The sequence below is a fragment of the Monodelphis domestica genome, chromosome 3 (assembly GCF_027887165.1).
Source record: "Monodelphis domestica isolate mMonDom1 chromosome 3, mMonDom1.pri, whole genome shotgun sequence".
NCBI classification, from domain to species: Eukaryota; Metazoa; Chordata; class Mammalia; order Didelphimorphia; family Didelphidae; genus Monodelphis; species Monodelphis domestica.
In genome coordinates this window covers 258,115,392-258,128,936 of record NC_077229.1, presented here as the reverse complement: position 1 = coordinate 258,128,936, position 13,545 = coordinate 258,115,392, and the positions used below count along the sequence as shown (strand labels likewise).

Sequence of the window (13,545 nt, the reverse complement as noted above, 5' to 3'; positions counted from 1 at the left end):
TTTACTAATCCTCTCTGTGTCTCAGGAGAAATGAAATTTGTACTCTGTAGATATGAAGTTTATGGGAGTTTTTTAGAGATATTTCTCTTCAGCAATAACACATGTGGATAAAGTAAGGGATATTCATTAAGGACTGTTAGGTTGAAAGCAACTACACATTTTCAGGATAGGTAGGTGTGTGTGGGTAGGGGTGTTATATTTGGAGTGAGAAATCTTGACATACAGTGTTGGGGAAATAGAATGAGACCATGGGTTCATCCTACTTTTCCTCAGTTTAAATCATCATATTATATTTACTGGCAAAAGAAAATAAAAACACCATTTATATCTGACTTCCTCCTGTGTCCCACTTAGATTCACACCTTTTCATCCAAGATTTACAACATAATATTCCGGGGAGAGCTGAGGATTCCATAATTGCAATATATATATGAGTGGAGGAATCCAATTCTCTCCTGTGCCAGTGCCAAATATATGAAATAACTTGTATGGTTCTGAGTACATGGATGGTTCCCCTGTTTGTACAGATGAGAATTTTTTAAACAATCCTCTCCTTTCTAGGATAGAATGAAGCAGACTGGAATAATATGAAAAGCACTGACTTAGGAATCAGAGAACCTGAGTTTCAATACCACCTCTGACTCTTCCTATCTCTGTGACCAGGGACATGCCATTTAATAACGCTAGGACTCCATTTCTTCATCTGTTAAATAGGTGCTAGATAGCTCCCCAAATCTCCCCTCCATCACCCAGTTTCTTAATCCATATTTCTGTGAGCCACAAACTAAGAGCTCTCCAGATTGTATGTTTCCATTACTTATTGGGAGATCCTCAGATTCAATTCTGTGGAAACTGTTTTGTGACTATTGGCCATGCAGCATCACTAAGGAATATGGTGGTTAAAATGATGAGTGTTTGTTTCAGAGAACCTTGGGGGTCATTAAAAGAACTACACAGTTTCCCAAAGGCCATCTACTCTACTCTCTCCTTCCTGTCTAAACTTGAGAGAAGTTATTTCTTCACTTGTATTGCTTTTGTGAGTTACATGTACTCAAGGAACAAGCTCTATGGGTAGGCCATTGAATTGCATGTAGTAAATTACAAAATAAACTTTCCTTAACCACATGTTTTTTTCTTATGTAGATTGTTAGGCCAATCTATTTCATGCCATTATGGATTTTCCTTATGAGGTGTGTGGAAAGGAAACAAAACTGACAGTTTGTGGGGGAAGGAGCCAACTGGGAGTGGCAGTTGGGTCTTGTGACTAGCACTTCCTTCCTGCCTGGTGGGACTTGCGTCCTGGTGTTGGAGGAGAGAGGAGCTTGTTCAGCCCAGTCTGGAGTGGCATGCTCTTCTTGGTTCAGCACAAAGACACAGGCTTCTAAAGGTTAGAATTGTTCTTGTTTGCTTTCTGTCTACTGCTAAGATTCTGAATTAGAACAAGGAGAGTAGAAGGAGTGGGACAAACCCAACGCCAGCCTCTAGGGCCTGGCCCTATACTCTGAAACTAGGAAAAACTCCAATTCCAACTGGATTATTAAACATAATATTATTTGAATTTTCAGTCAGATAAGAGGACTATCTTTTCTGGTCATAGAGGGAGCTGAACTTCAGTTTCAGTCATTCAAAGATAAACCGTCCTTATTGGACCCCTGCTGTTTCCTCTCAGCAGGGGGCATCTCCCTCCCTTGCCTCACCAAGCAATATTCCCTCTCTCTCCTTACCCCTATACAAACCTCCCATTTATCCCCCGGTTTTCCAAATTTCTATTTCCTTTCCCAATAAATATTACAGGTGTAATGACAGGTTTTAAGGTAACCCAAACCATGTTAATAAATAAGAGAATCTGATGGAGCTCACAATTTAGAGGAAATCCTTCGATTTGGAAGCCACATAGGACTTTTTCCATAATAGTAATAGAAACCTCTGGTGAATATACATCTTCTTGTTTCATACCTTACCTGTTATTAATAATCACCTATATGAACACTGAACAAAGTAAGCTCTGTTGTTTCATCTCTTTTAGTGTATTGAAGACAATAGCACTTTGGGATGATCAAATAAGAACACTTTGCAAATTTGTATGTTGAAAATCTTAAAGCACCACATTTTCACCACCACCACCACTACTACCACCACCACCACCACCATCACCACCATCATCATCATCATCATCATCATCATCATCATCATCATCATCATCATCATCATCATTTTGGACTTGGAGTCTGGAAAACCTGAGTTCAAATATTGCCTCAGATGCTGGTTGAACCTGGGTAAGTTACTAAATTTTTCTCAGTCTCAGTTTACTCAACTATAAAATGAAAGAAAATACTTATGCCACAGGGTTGTTGTGAAAATCAAATAAGATGGTGTATATAAAGTTCCTTGTTTACAGGTCCAGGAGTGGTATTGTTGACTCAAAGGGAATGTTGAAAAAAACCCATTTTTTATGCATAAAAGTTTATGTATTAGGTATAAAAGTATAAAAGATATTTATGTATAATTTCAAACTGTCTGTGCCTAAACTAGATTGAATAAAGAAAAAAAGGTTTTACATGAGTAAAAATATTTACAGCTATTTCTTATAATAGCAACCCCCCCCCAAAAAAAAACAAAAGGCATCCCATCAACTGAGAAGTGGCTGAATAAATTGTGGGAGGATGTGGTTGGATAATATTGGGCTATAAGAAATGAAACAATAAATGATTTTTAAAAAAAATGATTTAAAAAGGCATGGAAAGACATGAACTGATAGCACTAAAAGTAAGCAGAATTAGGAGAAAATTTTATAACTTAACATCAATATAATAAAATGAACAATTTTGAGGATTTTTGTAAATTGAGAATGAAATGAGTAGATATAACTGGAAGAATAATTTATATGATGACAAAAATAGTGTAAAGACAAACAACTTTGACAACTATAAGAACTATGATCAATAAAATGACATTTTGTGATCCCAGAGGACTGAAGAAGAAAAATATGACAAAAGAAGGGTGCAGAGTATGTCATATACATTATTTGTTATATTGTTATATATTTTTGTGAGTATATATAAACACAATATATATACATTATATTTTCATATATACACATATTATATAATTATGCATCTCTTCTCTCTCTCTCCATATATATAATACAGCCTTTGAGGAAATTTGTTTTGTTTGACTATACATATCAATGACAAATACTTGTTTTTCTCTTCTCTTTTTTCCCTAGTGCAGTAAAAGGTGAGGGAGAGAGAAAATGTTTTTGTTAATATTTTTTAAATAAAAAAGAGATGATCATGCTACAGACATGAAATGTTGTACGCATTTTTAGATGAGATCACCATTTTGTCAGTTTTAATAATTGGTTTACCTTGTTAGAAGAGATCTTATGTGGAGTGGGGGATAATCTATAAACATTTATAATACAAAACCAAAACACACCAACAAAATTTTAATTAAAAAGTGCTTTGTAACGCTTAAGATAAGAAATAAATATCATTATTTTGACAATACTTACAACTCAGATTTCCCCCACTTCTTTGGTATTTTACACTCTTTAAAATGCCTGAAAAGGGAACTCATGTGGAATTGAAACTGAATTCCTATGGGAGAAAGAATAATCTTGACCCCATGAAAATGAACAGAGCTGATTTCCTCATATCAAGTCAATTTTCTATGAGCTAATTGATAAGTTTTTGTCCCACATACAAACGTTGTTCTCCTTTGTTGTTTTTTTTAATATATGTGATTTTTCAGAATGAATACCAACCCAAGAAAACATACAAAAATCATGGTTCTTAAGGATCATGTTTCACTGCTTGTTAGAGATGATGCAGTGGCTATTGACATAGGGAAATTAAGAACTTTTGTTTTAAACCCTTATCTTCTCTTAGAATCAATATTAAGTATTGGCTCCAAGGTAGAAGAGTGGAAAAAATTAGGCAATTGGAGTTAAGTGACTTACTAAGGGTCATACAGATGGTAGGAAGTGATTGAGGACAAATTTGAATCCAGGACCTCCTGTCACCAGTCTGGCTCTCAATTCACTGAGTCACTTAGCTGCCCCTAAAGTGAATTATTTCAAATATCAATCAAGCCTACAATGAAACAGAATCAGTTGCACCAAAATACCAAGGAAAATACTTTCAAAACAAACAAATAAGAATTAATGAATAAAACAATTTACTCTTCAGACAATACAGGAAGACCTTTAAAGACATCTGGTGACTGAAGGGGTGATTTGTTTATTTATTTTATTATGCGTGATAGACTTCTTGAAGTTGGAAGAATAATGAGAAGAGAGCTGCAAATCATTGCTATGAAGTGGTTGTGAGCAAGACAATACAAGACCTGATTATTAGAAAAAATCATTTTTACTCATGAAGATCTCTTTTAATTTAAGACCACATCAAAACCAAGGCTAGAAGACTACTATGTGACCCTCTAAAGATTGGGGTATCTTCATCTAATTAGGCTTTAAAACAATGCCTGAAAATTTTGTTTCCTTTGAATTCTGATAAATACACTATTATTACTACCACTAATAATAGCTAAGAATATGAGTCATTCTCCAATTGATGAATGGACAAAGGATTTCAACAGGCAGTTTTCTGAAGAAGAAATCAAAGCTATCTATAATTCTAAGGAAAAATGCTCTAAATCACTATTGAGTAGAGAAATGGAAATTTAAATTACTCTGAGGTGCCATCTCACACCTATCAGACTGGTTAATATGACAGAGATTGAAATGACATATTTTGGAAGAAATGTGGAAAAATTGAGACACTGATTCACTATTGGTGTATTGAACTGACCCAACTCTTCTGCAAAGCAGTTTGAAACTATGCCTAAAGGGCTATAAAACTGTGTATACCTTTTGAGCCAGCAATACCAGTACTAGGTATATATATATATATATATATATATATATGTATATATATATATATATATATATATACTATATATAAAGATATAGATCTTTACTAGAACAAAGGAAAAAGAAAAGGCTCTATACCTTCAAAAATATTTATAGCAGCTCTTTTTTTGTGGTGTAAAAGAACTGGAGATTGAGGCAATGCCCATTGATTGAGGAATGGCTGAACAAGTTGTGGCATGTGATTGTGATGGAGTACTATTTTGCTATAAGAAATAAAAAGCAGGATGGTTTCAGAAAACACTGGGAAGCCAAATAAACTGATACAAAATGAAGTGAATAGAACTGGGAGAATATTGCACATAGTAACAACAATATTGTATGATGATCAATTGTGAATGACTTGGGTATTCTGATGAATACAAAGTTCCAAAGCAATTCCAAAGAACTTATGATGAAAAATGCTTTCCACCTCTAGAAAAGGAATTAATATAGTCTGAATTAATGTAGTCTGAATGTAAGTCTACACACATTTTCTAAACTTTATTTTTCTTGGATTTTTTTGGTCTGTGTTTTCTTTAGCAATATTGCTAATATGGAAAAATTTTTTGCATGATTACACATGTATAATCTATATCACATTGTTTGCTTTGTCAGCATAGGGTGAAGGGGAAGATGGGAGGGAAAGAATTCAGAGCTCAAAATTAAAAAAAAAAAGAAATGTTAAACATTTTTTACATGTTGAGAAATATCTAATGAAGTAAATAGAATATATTAGAAAAATAATAATAGCTAACATTTATAAAGCACTTACGTGTTAGGCCTCGTGCTAAAGGCTTCATAATTGTTATCTCAGTCGATTCTTACAACAACTCTAGGAGGTAGGTGCTATTATTCCCACTTTGCAGGAGACTGAGGCAAACAGAGGTTAAGTGACTTGCTCAGGGTCACATAGCTAGTAAATATCAGAGGTCAAATTTAAACTCAAAACTTCCAGATTCTATGCCCGGTGCTCTATTCACTATATAACCTCACTGCCCACTAATTGTTCCCAAATTACATAAATTCTGAAATGGATATGGGACATTGCTACACATTCTTGCACCATTTCATATATCACAAAGATTAAGAAAAAAATTCCAGATATGTAGATGAGCATAGAACGGCCTAGAAATCCAATTAATTTAAGCCACCTTGAAAACCTGTATTACAACTAAAGGCTAGATTTGGAAAAAAATTAGCTGTTTAATCCAAAGTATGTTTATTAGCTAATGTGATTGCAGTATGGTTTCATGACAAGGCATTAAAGAATATGCACCCAAACTTCATGAACTCAATGCCAAGAATAAGTGACTTCTGTGAAAAAGATGATGTATTGCACATTAAAAATAAACCTTATATTTATATTATGACCTCATGTGAAGGTCAGGAGGCAAGGAAGGCAGTATGACCAAGTAAATAATGGGCAAAGACACTAATGCTGAATAAATCATTCTTCTAGAGAGGTAAGACATGACTCAGGAGAAAGGTGAAAGAGCAGAAGTGGCTGCAGTATTGGGCTGCCAGTCATCTCTATCCATGGTCCAGCAAGCTCATACAGAACCATAAAGCAGTGGCTACCTGCCAAACCTCATGCGATTCTAATATTCAGTGATGATGCTATGACTTTTCCTAACTTAGATGAAATCTATCCTCTGAAAATTCATCAGGTTGATTTATTTTTTCAAAGCAAAGGACTCAATCAGAAACGTACACATTGAAGATTCTTCCCATTGTTGGGAAATCAGAATGCTTTCCAGAGGGTTCCATTCACTGATTCAATTTTATTGTTACAGTGGTTTGAAGCAGTTTATTTCAAGATGCCACGTGGAGGGTCGAACGTGTGATACTTTTCACAGTATAATAACAAATGTGTAATATTTATTTGGAAGCGCTGAACATTATTTGAATTCTGCTGTTAAAGCTCTATATTCACTATAATAGTTTTTCTCTTTAGAATTTAGGACCTTGATAATTTCTAGGTAGCAACCTATTACATTATTCATACACAGCAGCAAAGAGGAAAACACATGACTCTTCATCTCCATTGGGGTTTTCTTCATTCCTGGCTATATGTTGCGGATAAATACTTCCCTCATACCCTTTTCATAAATTCCATGCAAAATGGCAGAATAATGAATATCTTTAAAATGACTGTACAACATGGCTTTATTTTTGTGTCATTCCCAAACCCAAACTACCTGGGATAAACTTTTCACATACCTCAGTTTATTCAATGGTTCTTCTCTGAAACCATAAGTTAACATGTAATGAAAACTACATTTCAATCATAACTTCATGCTATATTGTTCTTTAATGAAGAGGTTGTATCACCAATAATAATAATTTAAGAAAAGGCCATTTTATTTTCCCCAAGCTCATATACATAACTTCTTTCATAATTATGAACTTAAAAAACCCGTCTTGGATGTAAAAATGTGAATTGGCATATGTAAACACTTTGGTATACCTGAAAAACTGGAAGGAAAATGTCATAGAGTGGAAAAACCATTGCCTTAAATCATCAAAATGGGGAAAAAGCATGGTAAAGGATGGGGAAAAGGCAGGAGAATGCTTATGACCTCAGTTATTAAAGATTTATAAATTCAAAGTGCTCCTTATATAATCAGGTTGCCTTAATTTATACTGCATGTCTATGTCTAATGAGGAGCAGTAACTCTGAGAAGCAAATAACCTCATAGAACAGTCGTCGTCATTGGTGTTAGAGTTTAGTGGGACCTTAGCAAAATGGGTTTTACTGTTGTTTTTGATTTTTTTTTCCTGAGAAGTCATTGATGTTTAATGGAAATTTTCTTCCTATGATTTTTTTCAAATAAAATAAGGCAGTAAGAGATTATCACTAAGATTATCTTTTTGCTTAGAGTGAGGCTTGTCCTCTATTTGAGGTCTCAATAGCTCTGTTTTGCCAGAAACAGATAGGGTGAAGAGACTCTGAGCCCCATATTGTTATTCCCCATTGCTTGCATGCTGGAGGTCTCCCGCTTTTCCATCATGGCTTCTTCACAGTTATTGATAGAAAACTGGACTTTGTACATCTCAAACTGTGTCACCTTCATAAGCTCAGTTAAACCATCCATGGGGCATCTTTTATTTTTGTTCTTTTCCCTCTTGGTCCTCTCTGAATTCATAAATATGGCTCTTTGCTTGGCCACACTGAATGCCAGACACAGCTGACAACATTGTAAAGCAAGTTCCTGTGGTTTGAGAGAAATGGAATTAAAAAATATCAAAACCAAGCTTCACCATCATCCCTTATTTGGAAAGGTGGCATGGTTTCCAAGAGATCTAGGAGAGGCCATCAATGCCCAACTAGAAAACACTTGATTCTTCTGAGAATTTTGTGCTTTTAAAAAAATTAAATGTCATTTTTTTTTGCATTTTGTTTCTCATTGCATCAGTTGTCTTTTTCTCTAGTCCATTTGATCATTGTCTCTGGTGAGCGATACAGGAATATCAGTTTGGCATATAAGTCTTCCTCTAGTTCCAGTTCCCCTGTCTCTCTCACTAAGAAAATGTCGGTGCACAATTTCAAAATTCTATCTACATTTGGTAGTTCTTCAAACATTATGGAGTGAGAGATTCCACTGAAGAATTCACGGACAAATTTTCCAATCACAAGGACGACAGAAGCATACAGTCCCATAATACTGTGTAAAGAAAAAGGGAAATTATTCAAAGCAAGTGAAATGGGAGATGGACTCATGATTAAATTGTTAAATGGTGAAACTAACAAGTAAAAGCAACATTTTAAAAAATTAAAATTCTCCTTACTGTACCATACCTCCTAGCCTTTGAAGGGAACATGTATCAGGTTAACTATACCTATAAAGAACAGGATCTGATAGTATGGATAATGGGCAACTAAGGAGGTAAAAATGAATATTTGAGAATCTTCAATTATGGGTGTAGGCAGCTAGTCATATTCTCAGTAGTGATAGATGTTTGTGGCCAGAGAAAATGTGGTCAGCTTTTTAACTCAACAGGCATAGTTATACCACAAAATTTGGTTTGGCTAACGGCTAGAAGAGACCTGAAGAATATTAAGCTTAGGAGGCTATGCCTATATACTGCTTGAATAATCTGTTAATTTGGGACCTCCAATTCCCAAATGAGAAGCTGGTGAAATCTGACTTAAACCCTTTGGAAATTTGTATGTATGTATGTATATGTATACTTCTCATATCATACAAAATGTTACATACTATCAAATATAATCTATAGAATATTATGTTGATAATTAAATTGGTTTATGGACTTGATTTTTAAAAAATCATTCCAGATATATTGTCATCATAGAGGCATAGGCATACATAATATACAGGTAATGAATTATGGGACAAAACTAATCATAATTGTTTGGCTCTTTATACACTAGAAGATGATCAGAAATGGGAGATACAATGCACAAACATTTTTATATGTTTAAATACAGCATAGCTCAGTAGAAAGACTATTGGATTAGGAGAGAGTCACTTGGAAACTAGTCCTGGCTATGTAACTGATGAGTGTTTGATCACTGGTAATATCTTTCTATGCCTCAAACTCTTAATCTATAAAATGAGGAGCCTGAACTTCTTGGACCCTGAAGTCCCTATTAGTTCTATGATTATAAAAATGAAATGCTTCTGTCATCTAAATTGAAATAATATGAAGATAGACTTTCAGATTTCCATGGGCTGAAATTATCCTTACCCATAGCCGGCAAGAAATCCAAGACTGGGAGGGCTGACTTTGTCATTGAAAACCACCAATTCCAAACCTTTCTGATCTTGGTTAAGTAACTTATTTCCAAGCAGATCAAGTACCCACCACTCATTCTCGATTACACTCTTATTATCTCGGCGCAGAATGATTGTGATATCTTTAAAATTATTTTCTAGAAAGGAAGAAGAATACAATTAAATTAATACAAGAACCTCACTAATTTAACATATTTCAATCTGTTTTCATATAATCCTCTTTGGTTTAATACAAAAAAGTATTTAATTAGCATCTATTATATGTTAGGTATTGGCGATGCAAAGTGAGCTATGACAGAATTAATTTCTAGGAGTGAGAAAGGAACACAAGTAACTTCAATGAACAAGACAGTGATAAATGCAAAAGAGAAATACATGACAAGCACTATAGTAAAATCTGAAGAGAGAGAGACAATTTCCTGTGGGGTGAGAAAGAGATGTTTTTAGGGAGGAGATGCAGTCCCTGGACTAGTCCTTAAAGGAAGGAGATGGAGTTTTGGGATGACCAATTAGTCCATTACATGCAAGGGAGGCAACATGAGAAGAGGCATAGGGGGCAGGTAATAGTGAGAGACTGAGAGAAACAGGATCCTTGAAATGGAGAGCAAGGGAAAAATATGAGATAAAACTGGAAATGTATATGAATTGGACTGTGGAAGGTCTTGAAGGTCAGGGTCATACATTTATACTTTATTCAGTAGGTAACAGGGATCCACTAATGGTTTTTGAGTAAAAGAGTGACATGAACAGAGCAGTACATTGGGAAGATTAGGCAGCAAAGTGAAAGACAGATAAGAGGGGAATAAAAGGTAGGCAGATAGAAGAGTTAGGTTTTCCCCTGGGATAGTAGGAGTCACTATCTAGTTATTACCTAAGCACATTTACCTAGACACAGCTAGTAAATGCCTGAGGCCAGATTTGAACTCAGATCTTTCAGACTCCAGGAAGGAGATGGAGTTTTAGGGGTGAACAATTAGTCCACTACATACAAAAGAGACAACATGGGAAAAGGCATAGAGGGCACGTAATGTTAGAGGTAATGAAGACAATAACAAGAGTGATTACAGTGGAAATGGAAATGAAAGAAGGGATGTGAGAAATATAGTGTATTAAAAGTAATATATAATCATTATAGTTCTATATTCAATAGGACTTAGCAAATACGTTGAGTGAGAAAGAGGGAAGGATAAAAGCTAAATTTGTGGTTTTGAACCTGTGTGGTTGGTGTCATTAATACAGAGACATTAGAGGGAAAGTCTTATAGTTTATTTTTAAATCCTTTACCTTCCATGTATTGGTTCCAAGGCAGAAGAGTGATAAGGGCTAGACAATGGGAGTTAAGTGACTTGCCCAGAGTCACACAGCTAGGAAGTGTCTGAGGCCAAATTTGAACCTAGGACCTCCCATCTCTAGTCCAGGCTCTCAATCCACTGAGTCATTGGGCTGCCCTCACAACATGTGTTTCTGATATACAGGCCCAAGAACTTGGCCCCAAAGTACTCTTTTACCTCACATAAATGGAAAATCTAAGCAGTGCTCTTCCCATGATTTTCTCATCAAAATCATCTAGGTAGAGACTGGATGACCACTTATGTATGCTTTAGAGGATTGTGGTTCAACTAAACGTTGGACTAAGTTGGCTTCTGCATTCTCCTTGAATTCTGAGATTCTGTGACAATAACCAGAACTAAATATCAAAGTCACCACAAGGGAGAGGCTTCAAAGACTCAGGATAAAATGTGGGATATCAGAAAAGTTTTATGTCTAAGAGGAAAAATGACGGGAGGGAACATGCATTTATTAAGCACATATTATATGAATAGAACTCTGTTATATGTTTTGAAATATTACCCCATTTGATCCCCAGTGAGCAAAGAAGAGACTGTACTGGGATGCATTTTTTATATTCATGTTTCCAATGTTGGGTGAACAGCTTTTTGGAAGAAGAACACATAAAATAAATTAATGGACCCTTAGGACTACTCAACCTAGTTTTAGGATGGAGGGTAGGTCCAAGAGAAAAGCACAAGGCAAGATGACCTTGACTAGGATTGAGAGGATGGAAGAGAAGTATAAAAGACAACTCTGAGTTTTTAAGTTTTTATGTATGAGAGAATGATATTATCATTAACAGAAATAAAGAATTAAGATAGAAAACTAGTTAGGTGTATGGATACCTGTCATTAGGAAAATGATAAGTTTGGTTTTTCATCTGTTGAAGTTTTAGGTGGAAATGTCCATTATACTCAAGAATGTGGGAGTGAGGATCCAAAGAAAATTTGCAGGAGATAGACTGTTTTAGAAATCTGCCCAGAAGTTAATCTAAATAGGGGTTTATAGATTCCCATTTCATAGATTATTAGAGTTGGAATAGAATTTTAAAATCACATTGTTTAGCCCTATCATTTTACAGATAAGAAAACTGAGTCACTAAGAAGTTGTTAGGGTCACTCAGCTCATAAATGGTAGAGCTAAAACTCCAATCCAATCTTTGCTGGTGAAGTTGGTGGTGAAGTGGGTAGAGTACTGGACTAGTCATGAAGACCCTAGTTTAAATCCAGCCTTAGATACTTACTAGCTGAATGACTCTGGGCAAGTCACTTAATATCTATCTGCCTCAATTTCTTCAACAATAAAATGGGGATAATAATAGCATCTACCTCACATAGTTACTGGGACCAAAGGAGATACTATTTGTAAAAGCATTTAGCACAGTGCCTGGCACATAGTAAGTGTTATATAAATGTTTCTTCTCCTCCCTTTCATTTTCCTTGTTATGTGTAGTCTAATGCTCTTGTACTTATAGGCATGATCACCAACGAGGGTGAAAATAGAGGACCAAAAGGGGAAGAATAGATATTTTAAGAATAGGCATATTTAAGGGAAGGAGGGCATGCTACCAAGGCAACAGAGTATGAACTGTCCAAGATGAAGGAAGAAAGTCAGAATCATCAAAATAATGGAAATCAACAAAAGAATCAAATTTCAAGAAGATATGAATAATGTCAATTGTTTGGGAGATTAAACAGTGAAGCTTAAGGAAAACTGCTGGATTTGACAATGAAGGAAGTCCTTTAAGAGATTAGTTTCAGCAGAGGTATGGGGTCAGAAGCCTGATTCCAGGGAAGAAAAGAATGAATGGGGATAGAAGAATTAAAGGCAATAAATCAAAAGGTTTTTTTTTTCCTTAAAGAGAAACTAGATAATGAAAGGAAGATGAAAAATAGGTTAGTAACTCAATAAGGGCAGGTAGGTGGTACAAGGGATAGAGTTCTGGGCTTGGAGTCAGGAAGATTAATTTCCTTGACTTCAAATCTGGCCTCAGACACTTACTAGCTGTGTGCTTCTGGACAAATCATTTAACCCCATGTGTCTTAGTTTCCTCTTCTGTAAAATGAACTGGAGAGGGAAATGGAATATCTCTGCCAAATGGGGTAAGGAAGAGTTGGACATGACTGAAAAATGACTGAAACAGAAGCTCAATGGTTGAAAATCAGCCAATTATTCATTCAACAAGCATTTAAGGAGTGTCTATCATATGGTAGACACTATTCTAGGTGGTGGATATGCCAAAAAAAAAAAATACGTAATAGCTCCTGCCCTCAAAGAACTTACAGTCTAGTGAAAAGATTTTTCTTCCAGATAGTTGAGACCTACCTAATCATGTTTGAAGAATGGGAGCCAGTAGAGAGGCAGAAATTGAAGATGCAAAAAGCAAGAGGAGAATTGATGGTACCTAGTCCTAGAAGAAGTGGGAGAGAATAGAATCAAGAGAAGGGGGAATGAAATGAGAAAAAATATACTGTCCTAGAGAAGATAGGTGAAGAAATATTGAAGTTGTCATTATAGTAGCATTCTAAGGCAGGAATGCAGTCA

General features: G+C 35.4%; 1 protein-coding gene and 1 long non-coding RNA gene across 7 annotated transcripts in view; one reads left to right on the top strand and one right to left on the bottom strand.

Annotated features, from left to right (window-relative positions):
* The window catches only part of LOC103093239 (uncharacterized), a 68,134-nt gene that overhangs the window by 25,665 nt on the left and 28,924 nt on the right, over window positions 1-13,545 (top strand). Inside the window, exon 3 of the long non-coding RNA XR_008917665.1 lies at window positions 2,027-2,276. This is a non-coding gene — a long non-coding RNA (uncharacterized LOC103093239). The remainder of the gene's footprint in view (window positions 1-2,026; window positions 2,277-13,545) is intronic.
* The window catches only part of PIEZO2 (piezo type mechanosensitive ion channel component 2), a 551,033-nt gene continuing 544,161 nt past the window's right edge, over window positions 6,674-13,545 (bottom strand). For all 6 annotated transcript variants that reach the window (XM_056823644.1, XM_056823640.1, XM_007487722.3 and 3 more), the window contains 2 exons: window positions 9,623-9,806; window positions 6,674-8,577 (listed from right to left, as the gene is read on the bottom strand). In XM_056823644.1, the coding sequence (XP_056679622.1) occupies window positions 8,325-8,577; window positions 9,623-9,806 (437 nt within the window). In that variant the 3' untranslated portion in view covers window positions 6,674-8,324. The remainder of the gene's footprint in view (window positions 8,578-9,622; window positions 9,807-13,545) is intronic.